The sequence below is a fragment of the Pinus tabuliformis genome, chromosome J (genome assembly GCF_031772625.1).
Source record: "Pinus tabuliformis cultivar Carrire ecotype Pingquan chromosome J, CPIR1, whole genome shotgun sequence".
In the NCBI taxonomy this organism is placed as follows: Eukaryota; Viridiplantae; Streptophyta; class Pinopsida; order Pinales; family Pinaceae; genus Pinus; species Pinus tabuliformis.
The window spans coordinates 414,517,841-414,537,202 of NC_142295.1; the positions used below are offsets into that span (position 1 = coordinate 414,517,841).

Sequence of the window (19,362 nt, forward strand, 5' to 3'; positions counted from 1 at the left end):
GGGTTTTGGAGATTTCATGTATTCTAGCTTTGCCACAAAATTCCATGGCCAGAACACATCCAATGCTACAAAAACTAACATTGGGAAACGTGAATTGTCTTGGTAAGCGTGAAATGCAAACTGCGAGACTACCATATGCGAAAACATCTTAGGGATAATACACCAAAACCAAGGCCACCTACAAACTATATAGACTTACCTAGACATAGGTTGGACTGATCCATACACTGGTGATTACCCCTACAAAATCAAGCTCCCATAAAACCATGAGTTCTCAAGTAAACCCATCAAAGGTCCTCCAATCCTATCCAGGATGAAAGGAACCTGAGACGAGCTGAAAGGGATAGGACATGATTCGACCAAAACAACAAGGCACAAACAATGAGACACAAGGTCTAGGATACTTCACACAAGATCTCACATGGTTGTTACATGGCTTTTGACTTGAGACCTTGGGTTTACAATGGTGTGAAAAAATGTTGCAATAGAATATACTACCTATGCTGAAGGATGGGTAACAAGACCTTAACCTATGTGTGTCCATCGCACCAAGTTGCACAGACCTTTGCAACCCTGCAAATTCGATCTGTAACAGGGATCTACTATCAACTTTGATGCATGAACAAGAGACAAGGATGGGTTAGGGAAAAAAAAATTACTACCACTTGTTAAATTATCAATTTGAAAATGGAGGTGAATTTGGGAAATTGTATTGAATTCTGTCTAGAACTCATTACTGGATCTTGTCAATGGAAACCAACAAGGAAGGTCAAAGGTTGAATATCCCATGTAAATGGCATGACTATCTTCACTCCTTTGGGTTACAATCTTTATCTTATGGTATACGGAAATAATTTTATAATTAAAAGAAAGATGGATATGAAAACATATATATAAGAATGAAAATGAGAGAAATAAAAACTTAAAAATTTGTTTATCTCATTAATACAAGCCCAATCTCAATGAAAATCTATCCCCAACTTGGCCAGTGCAATATCCATTATACATGCAACTACATGGAAATAAAACAGATAACCTTTTTAGAAAAAGCAACTTGCGGTACTTAAAAGGGAAACCACTAGAATAGCTCACATCCTTTATTGCAGGGAAAGGTCTGTTGGAGGCAACCTAATCCTGTCCCCGAAAAGCTGCAATCACAAAGTTGCTAATAATGACCAATTATAATATAGCCTAAAAAACATTACTTAATATTCTTAAATATATAATTCAGATAAAAATTCAGGTACCCTGCTTTCAGACTCGTGCCCAGTTGGATGCATCCTGAATAAATATTATATTGATGATTTTGTATAGCCTATCAAATTCTAGAACTATTTTTAACAAATCAATAACATAAGATTTTCAACATTAGCTCAATATGTTTCCTTGTATTTACTCTTTAATAGAATATTAGATAAAAAGGGGACATGCCTACCTCTTCTCTGTTTCATTTGTTGTGAAGTTATTTCCTACTAGATTCCTGCATGTCATGATATTAGTTATTACAATTTGGATAGCGTAGTTGATGGAAACAAGCGTGTTGATGATCACACCTAATAAAAGATGCTAACATTCACTAATAAAGAAGGACGCGACCAATTATAACTGAGATAGAAATAAAGACAGGTGGTGACATAAAAAGAGGGAAAAGAAGGCAGAGTAGAAGAGATATAGCAAATTTCACGAGGCCAACAGATGAATTTGTATCAGAAATTACTCCTCTTTGCATACACTTTCAAATTGTTGTCACGAAGCCATGTCGGAAGAGCTCCTGAAAATTGGTTGTAAGATAGATCTCTGCAGACACAGGATATCAGCGGTACAGTATGATATAATTGTTAAGAAAATTGAGATTTCAGAAATAATAATGTATATGCTCTAAAATATATGCATATGCGAGTGTTACGATGCCTAATGATAATATCCTTTATGTCTGTCATTCGCACTTGATGATAGTCATGTAGTCATTCGACATTTAGACATTAAACTTTCTGTTAGTAGTATTTACTTTATGTCAGTCATTAAGGTTTGATGCTAAGTAATGGTTGGTGGGACATTTATTGCCATTACTCATTTTAAAGTATGTTACAAAAGTAATTAATACACAAGTATCAATTAGAATCTTACTAGGTGGCAAAATACTAAAGATCATACATGCATGTAAAGTCACTTATCCCACATGCAAGGATCAAAGGGGTGAAAGGAAGAAGAAATTATAAATAGGCCCATAAGCCTCAAAAAAGGATATGTTATTGAGATGTTTTGTTATGGGCAGTAGACCTACAACATACTATAGCATGGAAGTGCAACATTTATACTATAACACTGACAATCTAGGCTTAAGTTCATGCTCAGATTTCATACTTTTTCATGAAAGTTTTCTTGTCTTATATACTACTATTCTATAGTTCCTTTATCAACATAGTTGTATCTGTATTTGGAAGATTAACATCGTCTATTACATTTCCTTGCTGTAATATCCCTCTTATATAATTGATTTAATTTCCAGAAATTTAAATTCAAGAAATTCACTATAAATATTTGCCAGAAGATTCAGTAATAAATTTTAAACATCATTCTAGAAATTGTAGAGAAAACACTGCAAGATCCAGCTATTTTATTTATAAATTGGAAGGAAATTGCATCACTTAATTTGGAAGAAAACTTGATGGAAAATTTTTCCCCAAAACCCTTTTCTTGACTCCCTTAGCTCTGAAACTCATTCTCCACAGCAAATTGAAGATTTGACCCTCTTGAATAATGCAATCGGCCAGCTTGAACCCTAGCAATTCGGCCCTCCTGAGCAATCTAATTCGGCCCTCTGATTGGCAGCGATTTTCAGCCCACAAGTTAAGTTGATTTTGGCTCCCATGAGAAATGCAACAAGACCCTCCAATAGCAAGGTAATTTCGTCTTCCTCCAGAAGAAATATTTCGGCCCTCAGAGGTATTAATTCAGCCTCTAGCTTGAAGAAGAAACTTAGCCACTGCAACATGAAAATTCGGCGCCTGAACTGGAATGAAATTCAGCCCCTGCAACACCACAAATTTTGCCTCTAAACATTATACAAATCAGCTCAACTGAAGAAAGAAACTTGGCCCTTGTGCAATTCGGTAATTTGGCCTCTCTGGTAATTAGATCGATCTCCTCTTGGTCTACAAACTTGACCTCCTTAAATACCAATTCATCCTCCTCTGCAGATGATAATTTTATTAATTAGCTAGGATGGCCCAATAGCCACTGAAACCAATCTCCACCAGCTAAGTTGTGTATTTCAACATCAAAATTGGGAATACTTGAGGGTTCTCACACACAATAGCTTCTCGAGCTATTCAACAATTCACGAATCAAATATAACCATACCCCTTTTCCTCAAGTATCCTTTTCTTTATAATTTTTCCCTCTACAAAATACCATGGGTGGCAAAATAATACCATGGGTCACTTATTTTTATAAAGTGACTTTACCACTTTTATTTAATTATTAGGATAATATTTACTAATTAATCTATTGACCCCCTTTTTCTTGTTGATAACCTTTAGGGATCATGGTAGGCTATGACTTCACTTTTCTCTGCTGTTATAGATTGGAAAGGGACATTACAGTCTTCCCTTCCTGAATTTTCTTATCCTCAAGCAACTATAAGCTGGGATGCTATAATACCTATTCACCTTCCCATGTGGCATCTTCTATCGATAGGCCATTCCAACAAATTAAGTACTCCTTGATAATTCGATTTCTCAACTTCCTTTCTCTTGTATCCATGACCTCTTCTAGAACGAGGACCAATTTCCGCTCCTCATCTAATGTTGGAAGTTTTATTGTCGCATTAACCTGCTGCCCAAGTACCCTTTTGAGGCAAGATACGTGGAAGACATTGTGAATCTTGCTTTCTTCCAATAGCTCTAGTTCATAAACCACTTCCACAATTTTCTGCATCACCCTGTAAGGTCCATAAAAACGGGGCTTCAATATCTCGGAGCCATGTCTTTTCAAGGACGATTGTCTATATGGCTGAAGCCTCAAGAAGACAAGGTCCCCTCCTGGAAACTACACTCCACCCTGTCACAATATGCATATATCTTTTACTGATTTTGGAACATCTACAAGTTTTCTTTGAGGATTCTAAGAGAGTCCTGACTATTTTTTTAACTAATCCTTTTCCTCTGGTGCCCTTATATCTCCTAATTCCATCTCAATAAATGTGGGAGCATCATATCCATAGTGCCTTAGAAGGAGTCATGCCAATGGACATATGGTAAGTAGTGTTGCAGCAATATTCTCTGAAGTGCAACCACCAGATCCACATCTTCTGCTAATCAGCCACATAGTTTCCCAAAAATTAAAATAACCTTCCATTTGTTGATGATCTTTGTCTAGCCATCTCTCTGCGGATAGTAGCTAATGCTCGAGGTTAGTTCCTTGCTAGCCAATCTAAATAGCTCTTGCCAAAATGCATTGAGGAATCTACTATTTCGGTCACTGACAATATGCTTGGGAACCTTGTGCAATCTAAAGACCTCGCGAAAAAAGTTTTTTCTACTTGTGTTGCTATGTAGTTGAAGAATATTTCCATAAAGTATGCAAATTTGGTTAGCCTACCCACCACCATAAAGATACAGTTTCTTCCTTCCACCTTTGAAAGTCCTGTTGTCGCCTGGATTGTACAGGCACTGTAACAACCGCTTAGGGTGGGGGTTGTCACTCCGATCCCCGCCCACTCTGTTCTAGCTGTCTCCCAACACCAAGCTATGGGGGGTAATACCTATGGAAATGAGGTGAAGGAAAACAAGTTGGGAACCAACTTGTTTGGAAGACGCAAATGAGTGTCCTAGCTACTTGGTTAAATTTAGCAAGATTAATGATTAGATTAGATTTTAACTATGAGACCAATGCCTTGTGGAGTCACAATTCTTGCTTAATGTTAATTAATGTCAAGTAACCAGATGGACACCCGTTGCTTAATATGATAGACTATCCTATATGATATGCAATTCCTAAGAGCTAGGTGTGATGCGAGGATGTTGGTTATTTTTATCTTATATGCCTAGTCTAAGTTGAACCTCTCCCTTAACTGTTTTGAGAAACAGTGTTCTGAGTAGGTTGTGAAATGGAAGCCAACGGGAAGCAAGCAGTGGCCTGATTAATGATACCTCCCCATGTGTTCCACCCACTCAGTGTCTCTGGTGCTGCAAAGACTGTGGCTCTGACGACTGCAAGGTCACTGTGTTAACCACTAAGAAGAATTGAATCCCTCAAGCTAATTGGAAAAGGGTTTCCCTAGGAGCAACCAAGCTTATGCTTGGAGGTAAATTATTAATGCAAACTAAATCCTAGGATGCTTATGCAAGATAGAATGAGGGAAGTCTTCTTGAGTTAAGATTGTTTATGTTATTTAAGTACTTAGTGTGAATTATCTTATAGCAAGAGTACTTAACAATGATTAGATAACAATATTAAGACAATAAAGGTGCTTAAAGACACAAGTGCCAAATGTTCAACAATATTCCACAAGGTGCTTAACCAATGAAACTTAAGATGTCAAGTGCTTAAGATAGACAACCAAGATATTAAAGTCTCTTAAGATTATGATCTCTAACTTAGAGCAGTGATCCAATGATTTCTTAACAATGCTTCAATTAGATGTCAAATACAATAATGTCAGTTAGATTCCAACTGTTAAAGCAACTTATGCCAATCATAAGATTAGAGATTTAGAGCTCAAGTGTAGGAGTGCTTTTGGTGCAAAATTCAGAAATTTTTTTAAACTTAGAATAAGAGAAGCAGGTGCTAGACCTCAAAACTCAAATCAGCAGTAATACTTCAGAAAATTTCAGCACTTTATTAGACTTATGACAGCAGCAAAAAAGTCACCTTAGATCATAGCATTTACCCAACATATGAAGTATAAAATTTTCCAATGGCTAGCAGATGTAAATTTATATATTTAGCCCACGTTATGATGATGTACAACTAATTACAGTAGTAAGCAACCCAACAGATCAATAAGCTAATGATGCTAAAAGCGATGTCCAATATGCCCAAAAATAGGAAAAATTTACCAAAACTGAAAAAATCAATTTTTGAGCCCTCTTTAGATGTATGATTAAGAAAAATTTCAGACTTGATTCAGTAATTTAAGTAGTAAATTCCAGCAAGAAAATTTTTAGATCTAGGCTAGATCTAAGCTGCCCAAGTGGCCAAAATTCGTGAAAATTTAGATTTTGCGATTTTAAGTGATTTTGACCAATTCAAAAGTGATTTTAGGGTTATTATATCACTATTGTAATAAAACAGCAGAAGCAAAATTGGGGTTTAGAGATCAAACCCTAGGCCCAAGGCCTTGAAGATCAACTTGCCCAAGTAGCCCAAAATTTCTCCAATGATCTTGCACCTGAAAACACAAATTTTTGAGCAAAATTTCCTGCAAAACCACCAAGGAATTAGACTTGAAAATTTTCAGCTATGGAACTAGGGCAAACTAGGGCAAAAAAGGGCCAACGCTAGGCCAAGCAAGGCTAGCGTTGAGGGAAGAGGAGGCTAGGAGGACGGATCAAGGATCAAAGAGGCAAGAGGAGATCGAAAAAGGCCAATGTTGGAGGAGGAGAGCCTCAAAAGGTCAGACATTGGCGAAAGAGGGGAAAGTGGCTAGGGTTTAGGGGCTAAAAAGCCCACAGCTAGCCCTAAGGCAATCGTCTAGGGTCTCAGAGGGGGTCGAGGCTCAAAAAGCCCACGGCTAGGCCACTTAAGGCCTCAAATCCCCAACGCAGGGGCTTGAAGGGAGGGTCGAGGCCCTTGGAGGCTACAACCTACCTCTAAGAGGCCAGAAAGGCTGATGCATGGGGTTATTAGGCTGACTCTGGAAGAGAGAAGGAGGATGTGGGCCCTCAAGGGGCTGGATCTGGGCCCGAGAGGCCTAAAAAGTGAAACCCTCGCTTTAAAAAAAAAAAAATCTCTAGATTTTAAATATTTCTGCCAAATCTTCAATGGGCAGCCCTGCAAAATTTTCTAGAGACTAGATCTTACCCTCAAGAGCCTAGATCTAGCTCTACTTCAACTTGATCTCTTGATTCAACCTGCAAAAAATGAAAATAAAACACCCAAACCCCAAATATATACAAAATCTCTTAAAACCCCAAAACCCAAGTTAGCAAAAATAATTTACATATTATATTTACAAAATCTACAAATATACAAGGGTTATGAAAATTTAATTTTTGAGAAATAATTTTATGGCTATTTTCTTTGATAAATGGCTAAAAACACTTTAGAAATTTCATGCACACTATAGCCTTAGCGAAAATTTAATCCACCACATAAATATTCAGAATCCAAGGAAAATTATCTTTGCCCACAGTTTGTGAACTTGGAGACCAAGGACTGAAGTACTTGAAAACACTATGTATTTATCTCAAAATAATCATATATTAGCACAACATAGGAAGCTCGTAGTCAGTACATACCACAAATCAATGAACAAGTACACCTCAAGTTGCACCCCAAAGTCTTTATTATGATAGAAAAAATAGTTCCCAGCAGGACAATAGTTTACACAAATGCTTCAGAAGCAATTTCTTAACCAGAAATTAGATGGCAAGAGACTCAAATGACTCTCTAATTTACATGTAAATCTTCCAAGTGGAAAAATAACAGCTAGTTTGCTTGATCCTCGCCAAAATAATCTTGGCTGTCGAAAAATACTTGATTATCTCTTAATCTTATCCGTTGAATTTTTATTTTTGAGGAATTTTCGAATTTATCATTTAATTCCATTTTTATTAGCTCAAAATTAATTATTTTGAACTAATTTCCTCAAAATTTTAACTTTGACTTGACCACCAAGGTCCAAGGGTCCAATTTTTCTTGAAATATCCAATATTCCCTTGGTGGACGACCTCCAAAAATTAATTCTTTTAAGACCCACAAATATTTCCACTTGGAAAATTTAATTTTCCTAAGACATTTTAATTTGACTCTAATTAATTAATTTTCTGGCTTAGGATTTAGTTATTTTTGCCACAAAAATTAATTAATTGACACTTGAGGGGATTAAATTCTTTTTCCACCCTCTAATATTTTAACCATGGTGTCTAAGTATGAGGGACCATGCATTAAAATATTTTTTTACATAAGAATTTTTTACAATTCAACTCTCAAAGGGATAACACCCGTTCGGCTTAAACCCTCAAATTACATACCCAATTCTGCGACTCAATATGAACTAGTAGACCAAGTGATTTGTAATAAAATAATTTAGCTGATTGTCTTAGATTATTTCCAAATCACTTTCACATAAGACTTGACTAAAACACTAGGACTCACTTAAGACTTTGATGAAGAATTCTACCCTAGCTTTGGGGTGAGGTTGGAGGGAAAAACTCTGTCGACCATGCATGTTTAAAAGCACAAATGAATCAGTGAGATCAAAAACCTCCTAGGATGAAACTCTCGCCAAAATAATAGGCTTACCTAGGTTGTTACATACAGACACGGTCTTACTAGCATCATTTACATCAAAAATTTGCAAAATGGTTTTACAATAACATAGTGTTGATGACTAATGATTCGATCCTTTGAAGAAAAGTATGGTACATATGCTTCCACAGAACTTTGACAAAGCGAGTGCAACAAGTCCTATAATAAAATCCACCAAAATGATTTCCCGTTTTTGCTTTGGAATAGGTAGTGGATGAAGTAATTCTACTAGATGGGTTTGTTCTACCTTGTTCTGCTGGCAAGTAGCGCATTTTGCCACATGTTTCCAAATGTTCTCCTTGAGACCTTTCCATGTGAATCTTTCTCTCACCTACCTGTATGTTTTGAAGAATCCTTAGTGACCTACTAAGGGTGAGTTATGGATGGACTTCATAATTCTCTCCTTGAGCTACAACTTGAGGACCAAGAAAATCCTCCTTTTGTAAAACATGACATCATTGATGACCTTGAACCTATCATCCTATACCAATCCATCCATCAGCTCATATGTAAATTTATTCTTCAAATACTCCCCTGGTAGGAGTGCCTTCCAATCACCGTTAATCTCCATGAGTGAACAAGATGGTGGTTTCCTAGAGAGAGCATCGGCCACCATGTTCTTCTTCTCTTTTACATATTTGATGTCAAAATCATAGGCCTGAATTTTGTTGACCCATTCTTGTTGCCTTTCATTCAGCTGCTTTTGTTCCAGGAAATATTTCAAGTTGTTGCGATATGTTTTGATCACAAACCTCCCTCCTACTAGGTGTCTGAACTTCATCAACAAATGCATCATTGTCAGTATTTCCTTATCATAGATAGATACAGTCTCTCTGACTCTCTCAATCTCCTACTTTCCAAATCTATAGGGTGCTTATCTTGTGTCAACACAACCCCTATGCTTGCACCGAATGCATCACACTCTAGCACAAAACGTTTTGAGAAATATGGAAGAGCCAAGATGGAACAAGCACTCATTACCCCTTTACATTTCTTGAACATGTGTTGTGCTTCCTCAAACCATCTGAATGCCCCCTTTTTGGCCAGATATGTTAAACGTGCCACCATCTATGAGTATCTTCCAATGTCCTACTATAGATGAGAAGATCGTCAAAAAATACCAATAAAAATCTCTGCATCTGTTTCTTAAAAATATGATTCATACACAATTGGAAGGTAGCGAAGGCGTTGGTAAGCCCAAAAGGCATGACAAGGAACTCAAAGTGCCCATAGTGGCATCTAAAGGCACTCTTTTGTATATCATGCTCATGCACACTAACTTGATGATACCCTGATTGCAAATCAATTTTGGAGAAACAAACTGCTTTATGTAACTCATCTAGAAGCTCATAGATCCTGGGTATCGGGTACTAATTTAGGGCCTTGTAATCAATGCACATCCTCAAAGTTCCATCCTTTTTCTTGACTAATGATACAAAGGATGCAAATGGGCTAGAGCTTGGCCTTATGTGTCCCATATCTAGCAACTCCTTAACGACCTTTTCTATTTCCTCCTTGCACTGCTTGGGATTCCTGTATGGAGTCGTGATAACCAGCTTAGCCCCTTCTTCCAAATCTATTGCATGCTTGAATCCCCTATTCGACAGCCTCCCTGGTAGATCCCTCTGAACAACTTCTTATGCATGCTTAACAATGCTTAAATATCTGTCAAGTATTGCTTCCATTCATCTAGAAGCTTTTGCTTAGTCACTATACGTTGTGCATCCCATGTTATGTCGCCATGCCTAATTATACCCTCCATTTTTTTAGTCGCGACCATTCCTGGAGCATTGTTGTTCATTGCTCTCAACAGTACCTATTACCTACTAAAAGTGGGTGACCCATAGGAGAATCTCTTCTATTCATCTCTTCTAGCCCATAGTTGGCAGCCCTTGACATCCACCTTATATTCGATGTGATGTGCCATTCATATCTCCACCAACTGCATCAGTCATATGTTTCCTCGCCCAATTGTCAAGAGCACGTGTTGGAAGGTGGGATTTGTTACTTTTTTGTATACCAGACAAGTGTTCTAGTCTCGATTTGTGTCTAAGAGGCTAAGGAACCTGAGTTCTCCAAAACCCAGAAAAAGTTTTGCAATATAAGTTTTTGAAACGCCCTAATTAAATTAATTGATCAATAATTAAAAGTTGCCAAACTTAGGAAAATTGATTAATTAATGAGAATTAATTGAGGATGATCGAGAATTCTCTAGAGACTTACATAGATCGAGCCTAAGATGACCTTAGTCATTGATGAGGATTTAATCATGGTCGTTGAAGCTCCAACAAAAGATTATAAGAGAAAATCGATGGGATGAGGAGAGACACGAGTGAGGGAGCAAGCATCCATGCAGTGCGAATTTCCCAGTGCATAGTGATTCAGTGAGGGAAGAATTTGAGCTAGTGGAAGAGCATCAGTGATTGAGGAATTTGATCGAATCATTTTCAGAGGCAAAGGGAGGCTAGACGACCCAGTTGGAGGCAGTTTAAGGGGCCTTCCAGACTTACGCAGACTAGTAGTGTAAGTACCCAGTAAGCAATGCGAGCAGGCCAATTGATTTGCAAAGGGAGAAAATTTTGTCCCATAATTTTTTCCAGAATATTAGCCAGAGGATTTCCAGTGAGGCATCTAGGTTATTGTACTCAAATTTTTACTTCTGCATAATAATAAAATAAACCCTCATCTATTGCATCGATTTTCCCTTCGGGGTTTTTTAGGGGACGTTAGTCCAAAATAATTGTGTTTATTGTGTGCATGAACTTCTCAATTCTAGTTTAATTTTCTGCATTGTATTTATTTTATTGTGAAGATTGCAGTAGTGAGCTATTCGTTATTTGTCATTAAATTAATTTAACTGGAGACAAATAAACTGCATCAACTAGAAGAATAGTTTCCAGTTTATTGCAATCATGGATTTTTCACATGGTATTAGATCAGTGAAGATCAGATCAAAGGCTTAGAGGCGACAAGAGTAAAATTGTTAGATATCTCCAGAAGAGAACTGTGTAGTTGATTTTTGATCTATCCAACGTTTCAGATGGTTACTCCATCCATCATCAGGGACCAAAGCGCTAATGTGCATCTTCAAAGGGAGATATTGACACAATTTCTCCAAATCTACATAGGCCAGGCAGGGGTGCAAATTGTAGAGGCAATGGAATTTGATTTCTAGTTCCAGGTGTAGGAAAAATTCGAATAGCCTTAGAAGTAGAATTTACAGGTAGTGGATTTGTTGGTAAGTAGTTTCGGTGATCATATCAAATCAGTTTCGAATAGCCTTTCAAATTCTTCTTCTTATTAGATTATCATTGAATGATTCAACAAAAGAGAGTGCAATGATCCATATGTTCATCCATACAACTATCCAACAAAAATCAATTAAAAAGTATCCATGAGATATACCCAACCACGCTCATACTCAAAAATCCTGATTCAGAAGCCTGTAATGAATTGTCACTATTTGCAGTCAACTTTCGAACACTATAGTCAATGAGTGAAAATTTCGAACAACTGAAAAACCAAACCCTAGTTTCCGGTCACATGGCAAGCATTTTGTGGGTGTGATTGAAAGGCTTAGTCGCACGGATGAACCGACCAGCGAGGAATCGCAGCTGAGATCCCTCTGTGATATGCCTACGACTAAGGCCATGTTACCGCTCAAACTAGCAGGGGTCCTAAAAGGGGATCCTTGAAGCGTTACTACTAGGCTAAGGGCAACAATGGAGCAATAACCCACTGTCACCTCGGCTAAGGATCCCTACTCTTTATGGACTTTCACCAATGGGAGGAGACCCAATATACAAAGAATCACTTATGAAGTATAGATCAACTAAGATGGGTGTGAAGTGATCTCAATGACCTTTTCCTTGGAGAGACTCAAGAATATGACTTGCTTGCTTCTTAAGCAAGGTGCAAGGTTCTCTAGGATAGGGGAATAGGGATTTGAGGGATTGGCTTAAGGAATGTGACTTGTAAAGGAGCTTCCTAAACCCTAAAATCCTTGTGGAACTTGGCTTCCCAAGTGGTTTTGAAGAATCCTTGTGGAACTTGGTTTCAACTTTCCCAAGTGGTTTTGAAGATTTGACTTTGATAAAATAAGGGACCACATGGGACCAAGTGGACCTAGGGGAGGTCAAGGGGAGGGAGTTTAGCAACCAAATTAGGGAGGGGAAAGGGATCGAGGAATGAATTTTCAATGAAAGGATCCCAGTGAGGTTTCTAGCCTAAGGGAAACCAAGCGCAAGAATTGGTCTTCGAGCTAGGTCTTGTGATATCTCAAGGTCCCACCGTTGGAATTTCATGAAATTTGGAGGGCTTCTATAGGACGCACCAATGCAGTTGTGAATAAAACATTGAAGTATTTGGATGGCTATATCGTGAGATAGTGTTGATTTTTGGTAGTATTGGATGTGTTCTAGCCATGAAAATTGGTAGAGAGGCTAAGGCACATGAGATCTCCAAAACCCAGAAATCATTTGGAGAAATTCCACCCGGATGAAGAGATATTAAAATAATTAATATTTTTAATGGGTCCCTAAGTCTAAACTTAGGAAAATAAAAATATTAATGTGTATTAAGATAAAATGGGCGAGAAAGTTCTAAGTGACGAGAATCAAGCCAGATCTAATCTTAGCCGTTGATTAGGGACTTAATCTTAGTCGTTGAATCGTCAACGGGAAAAGTATAAGAGGAGGCTTGAGGGTCATTTGGAAACACACCAACAGAGATCAAGAATTCAATTTTCTGGGGCTGGGTTTGCTGAGGAAATCGAGTTAGAGATTTGTTGCAGCGAGGGGCAATTCAGCAAGGGATTTCGATCCAAGGCTGAAGAATACATAGCAGATAGGTGGTGAAGTGTCGAAAGAGGCAGCGCAGGCCCAAGAAGGGCTGACACAGAGGCCAGAGGAACCAGGGCAGAAGACGCGGAGGGCCATAGAGGCTGACGCAGAAGCCATATAGGCTGATGTAGAGGACGCAAAGGGCTTCAGAGGCAGCGTTGGGAGATTCTGTGGGGCAGACTGGGAGTTGATCAGCAGATCCTGAGTCGGGAGAGGGTGATGCAGCTCCAAAGAGGGTGACGCAGTTCCAGAGCAGTGCTTGGAGCATCTTTCATTATCCAGCACAAGGAACAGTCAGAGTCACTATAGGGTTGAGCATCCAGTTGTTGATTTGCCGAAATATCTGTCTCTGGAGAGAGGTACTACTGCCAAGGATATTCTCTACAGGGTGAGCCATTTCTGGCATCCTAGTTGTATTCACGATTCTGCTTAATAACAAAACCCTCTATATGTTGCACCAATTTTCTCGCATTGGGTTTTTCTGGGGACGATTGTCCAAAACTAACGGTGTCCCTTGCATTATTGTTTCTGTTTACTTCAGTGCATGATCTATATATCTGTGAAGGTTGAATTTGTGTTTAATTCGATATTTATGCATTTAAATAACTTATTAATGTAAAGAACAAGTAGGAGATAGTAAACCAGACATTGCAGTAGGGGTTTCTGATGTGTTAGATTCAGGAATTTTCACATGGTATCAGAGCAATTGCAGATCATAGGAGACTGAAGGCACCAGCGGGAAATCTGAGAGTTTGTAGCAGAGAAGCAGCCAGCGTTGTTCCAAAGCCAGAGATGTAGAAGGAAGGGTGACGCAGTGCAGAGAAGGTGACGCAGAGGCTCACGCAACGCCTACGTCATCATTTTGAGTCAAGAGAGGAAGACGCAGTAGCTGGGAGGAGCCCATGCAGTAGATGCGTCAACAATCCAGGCCAGCACAGAGGCAAAAGGGGGCCAGATCAGGGCTACGCAATGCCAAGTCATCTTTCTCGGTCAAGAAAGATTGACGCACTGGCCAGTAGGAGTTGATCCAGTTCTCACTGTGATTGCGCAGAGATAGGATGGCTCAGATTCTTCGAGTTGTCAGGGCTAAGGGAGCTGTGAAGATTTTGATTTGAGGAGCTAGTGGGATGTTGTTTCTCTTAGTGCAAAACAGTGTCTAAGGAGACTGAACCAAGGTAGAGGGAAGCACTACCTCGACAGATTTCTAGCCAAGAAATCCAGATCCAAGTTGCAGCAGCAAAGGAGGATTGGAGAGGATGATTCGATAGTTGGCAGGAGGATTTCTAGGAGGGAATTCAAGACTAAGAGGGAGTCTAGAAGAGGAGCAGAGATGGCAGTGAATGGATTGAGGGATCAGGACAGATTGGACGGGGCTTCCAATTTTGTCATCTGGAAGGCCAGGATCATGGAAATCCTAGATAAACATCGCATCAAGGACTATGCCTTGAGAGTAGTAGTTGTCCCAGTTGACCCGACTGCAAATGAGAAGTATGAGGAGGCCCAAGCGAAGGCAAAATGCATGATTCTAGACGAGGTCAAGGATCATGTCATACCACACATTCCTGAGAAGAACACAGCAAGAGAAATGTGGGAGAACCTGACCACCTTATACTAGGGCTCTTCTGTGCAGTGGAGGATGTCATTGGAGAATCAGTTGAGGTCATATCAGATGCAAAAGGGAGAGAAGATAAATCCCTTTCTCCTCAGGTTGCAAGGCATTCGCGACCATCTTACTTCTGTTGGGTCTACACTGAATCTAGAGTTCATGGTTAAGACAACCCTGAATGCAGTCTCCGATGAGTGGGAAACGCTTATCCAAGGCATTTTGGGCGGAGAAGCTCTCCCCAATTGTGAGGAGATGTGGGCAGCTCTTCGACAAGAGGAGCCCAGGAGATTGACCAAGGTGGGGAGTAGCGGTAAGGGAGTTTGAATCAAGGAGGAAGAGGAAGATGCAGCTCTCACATCTATGGGACAGCAGGGGCTACAGAAGAGGAAGAAGAAAGACATCTCCAAGGTCAAGTCATTCAACTGTGGGGAGCTGGGACATTATGCATCTAAGTGCCCCAGGAAGAAAGGCAAGGGAGAAGCTTCCGACTCAAAGGAAGCTCCAGCAAAGGTGGAGTAGGATGTCGAGACTAATGAAAAATGTGCCATGAATGCTCATGTGCCTCTAGAGAAGAGGTGGGGAGACATAGAGTTGTAGTCGAGAGGACTACATGCAAGGGCAGGATCCTTGAGGTGCCCAAACTCTTGGATCACATACGGCTACGGGATCCCTTAAAGACAATAGCATGATGATAGGTGTCGGGTAGAGCAAGGTGTGATGGAGTGGCAAGGCAATGCTAGAGTGCAGAAGTCTGTAGCAGCACAGTGGAGGTTGCAACAGTGCGAGAGGCACAGAAGAGGTTGCAGCAACGCAGTGGCAGCAGAGGTAGCTTCAGCATCACGAAGCTTCTAGACTGACCAGCATGTCAATTACTTACTTCTCGGTAACTGAGTTGCAGTGCAGCAGTTAGCAGTGGCAGTGCTATGGGCAGCATGATGTGGCGTTTTAAGGTGGAGTTGCAGTATAGATGTAGTAGTGGTAGTGGCAGTGTCATGGGCAGCAGTACAGGAAGCAACAGTGTAGGGGATGTGAGGCAGCAGGCCAAGCATCAACACAAGTATGGATGCGGAGAATCATTGTGATGCTTCTATGGTGATGCATTACTAGAGCACATTCCTCACTAAGAGGGAGTGTTGATTTTTGGTAGCATCGGATGTGCTCTAGCCATGAAAATTGGTGGAGAGGCTAAGGCACATGAGATCTCCAAGACCCAAAAATCGTTTGGATAAATTCCACCTGGATGAAGAGATATTAAAACAATTAATATTTTTAAAGGGTCCCTAAGTCTAAACTTAGGAAAATAAAAATATTAATGTGTATTAATATAAAATGGGTGAGAAAGTTCTAAGTGACGAGGATCGAGCCAGATCTAATCTTAGCCGTTGATTAGGGACTTAATCTCGGCTGTTGAATCGTCATCAGGAAAAGTATAAGAAGAGGCTTGAGGGTCAGTTGGAAACACACCAAGAGAGATCAAGGATTGGATTTTCTGGGGCTGTGTTTGTTGAGGAAATCGAGTTATAGATTTGTTGCAGCGAGGGGAAGTTCAGTAAGGGATTTCGATCAAAGCCTGAAGAATACATAGCAGAGAGGCAGTGAAGTGCCGGAAGAGGCAGTGCAGGCCCAAGAAGGGTTGACGCAGAGGCTAGAGGAGCTAGCGCAGAGGACGCAGAGGACCACAGAGGCTGACGCAGAAGCCGTAGAGGCTAACACAGAGGGCTTTAGAGCCAGCGCTGGGAGATTTTGTGGGGCAGACTGGGAGCTGATCAGCAGATCCCGAGTCGAGAGAGGGTGACGCAGTTACAGAGAGGGTGAAGCAGTTCCAGAGCAATGCTTGGAGAAGCTTTCACTGTCTAACACAAGGAATAGTCAGAGTCACGGTGGGGCTGAGCATCCGGTTATTGATTTGCTAGAATATCTGTCTCCGAAGAGAGGTACTACTGCCAAGGATATTCTCTGCAAGGTGAGCCATTTCTGGCACCCTAGTTGTATTCACGATTCTGCTTAATAATAAAACCCTCTATATGTTGCACCGATTTTCCCGCATTGGGTCTTTCGAGGGACGATTATCCAAAAATAATGGTGTCCCTTGCATTATTGTTTCTGTTTACTTCAATGCATGATCTATATAACTGTGAAGGTTGCATTTGTGTTTATATGCATATAAATAACTTGTTAATGTAAAGAACAAGTAGGAGATAGTAAATTAGACATTGCAGTAGGGGCGTTGATGTGTTAGATTGAGGAATTTTCACAGATAAGTGATGCCCTAGGTGACCTAGAGGACTATACCTAGAGAAGAGGAAAGAGGGGAAGGGAAATAGGTTTAAGGTGATCACCTTTGGGTGGACGAGTGCCTAATCCTTTGGGGAGATTGGAGTCAGGTAAAATTATGACTATGGACCTTTGAATTTTCGAGGTCAAGGAGGCCTCAAAAACAACTTTGTTTGGCACTAGGGCAACAGCAAAAGCAACTTCAAAGACTTTATACTTCATTTTGCAAGGTAAATGGCTTGTCATGATGAATTTAAGTAATGAAACATCCCTAGGAACATTCATTCATTATAAATGGCCCATACATGAAGCATTCACTATCCAGAAACAAAATTTCTACAACTTCTCATAACAGATGCAACAAATAAGCCCTGGTATAGCGGAATCCCAACAATAATGTATGTAACAAAATTAGAAAGAAAGAATAGCATTAAAATGTACTTACATGTATAAGAATATACCCAAACATCCAAAAACTTGCCATCAAGAAGCTCCAAGACATATGAAAATTATCCAAACATCAAAATTCATTCCATGACCAAAAATTTGTCCTCCAAGAAGGATAGTGAAAATCTCTAAAGAGATACTAGTTCCAAATCCAAGTGATGATGCTTAAATGAATTCACATCACTTGTATTTATACACTTCTAATGAGTTTTATTTAGCTAATTAGGTTACATTAGCCCCTACAATAAAATAATGTGTGAAATAACTAACTTTTGGTGACAAGCCCACCAAACTAACTCATAATCAAAAGAATAAGCCTCTCAAGGGGTCAAATAATGAATAGTGCATGTCGTTGGGCCTTGGAGGAGGCCTAATGGAGTCCATATGTGCCATAATATGTAGTTGAGCCCCCAAAAGCAGTGGACAAGGGGTTTGTGGCTTGTAATAACCTGTGGTGCTCCAAATGACATGTGGGGACACATAAGTGTCCTCATGGGTCTCCCAACAAATTGAAGATTTATGTAGATCACCTGCAAGGGCTAGAATGATGGTGTAGGTGATGCCACATGATCGTGCAAGTCCTGGATCATCTGCCAAGTGTATGGTGAAACTCTGGGGCCAGCTAGGCATGATGGATTAGGTGCATCTTCCTCGTCCAATAAGTAACCACAAGTAATCTCCAAATGGCTATGGGGATCCATGGAGTGTTATTTGTTGTTGTGGAGGCCCATGGCTCTCTACACACACCCTACATGTGCCAATGTACCCCTCTGGGGTCAGGACCCTGTATAGGGAGACCAAACCCCAGATGGAAACCACTTGCAATCTTGCATAAGATCCAATGCATCCCCATGCCTTCCAGCACACCAAGTCATTAAAGAAATCAAGTAAAAGAGTTTATAAACCATAGATAACAAGTGAACACTCCATAATGGCATGCCCTTCCATAGTGGGCTTTGGCATGTGCTAATGTCTCCCAACTCCAACTAGGGTTAATCAGGCATCCTATTAGGTGGTTTCTACCTCTAAAGGGGGTGGTATGTCTATGGTACATCCTTGAAATGGTGGGGGCATGTGGCATAATGATGGAATGGAGTAGGTTATGAAAGGGGGCAACCTAGATCACATGTCATTGTATAGGGGTATCTAATAAAAGGGAATCCCACACTTGGGTAAATAATGTGTAGGAGGGAGCAATCGTGGTGCATGAGTTACCCCGGCCTTGATTTTTCCACCCTGCGCCATATGCCTCTTGCCTTTTTATGATTTTCTTTGGTTAACTGCTCGGGGCTTTAGGTAATGAGATCATGATGCATAAAGTATAACAGTGGATACCCCCTTATAAGTTGGGGTAGTTCATCTCCCACTAGGGGTTGGGAAAGTCATGGGTTCCTGAATAATAAAGGAGGTTCATCAAGGGCCATGTTGGAACCAGGGTGATGGCCATGGAATGGGGTAGAACTCATGCCATGGCTTTTGCCCACGTGCTAAATGCTTTTGTCTCGGCCATCTTTTGCATTTTGTGGTACAATTTCCTGTTGAATGTGGCCAATTATGCTTTTTATTTTTCTTTTAGTTGCATCAACCTTCGAGCATCATTCCAAGTCCGACCCAAGATGTGGGGCAAGGGGAGGGGCTAGTTGACCCTATGTGGACCCAATGGAGGAATGTAAACCCAGGTGGGAGGAGAAATGATTGGGGGTGTAATGAGAAGAAGGG

General features: G+C 40.1%; 1 protein-coding gene across 2 annotated transcripts in view; it reads right to left on the reverse strand.

Annotated features, from left to right (window-relative positions):
- The window catches only part of LOC149227593 (putative LRR receptor-like serine/threonine-protein kinase At1g56140), a 353,957-nt gene that overhangs the window by 96,098 nt on the left and 238,497 nt on the right, over positions 1 to 19,362 (reverse strand). For both annotated transcript variants that reach the window (XM_089377820.1, XM_089377819.1), the window contains exons 11-13: positions 1,732 to 1,797; positions 1,436 to 1,480; positions 1,093 to 1,148 (exon numbers count right to left, since the gene is read on the reverse strand). In XM_089377820.1, coding sequence (XP_089233946.1) covers positions 1,093 to 1,148; positions 1,436 to 1,480; positions 1,732 to 1,797 — 167 coding nt within the window. The remainder of the gene's footprint in view (positions 1 to 1,092; positions 1,149 to 1,435; positions 1,481 to 1,731; positions 1,798 to 19,362) is intronic.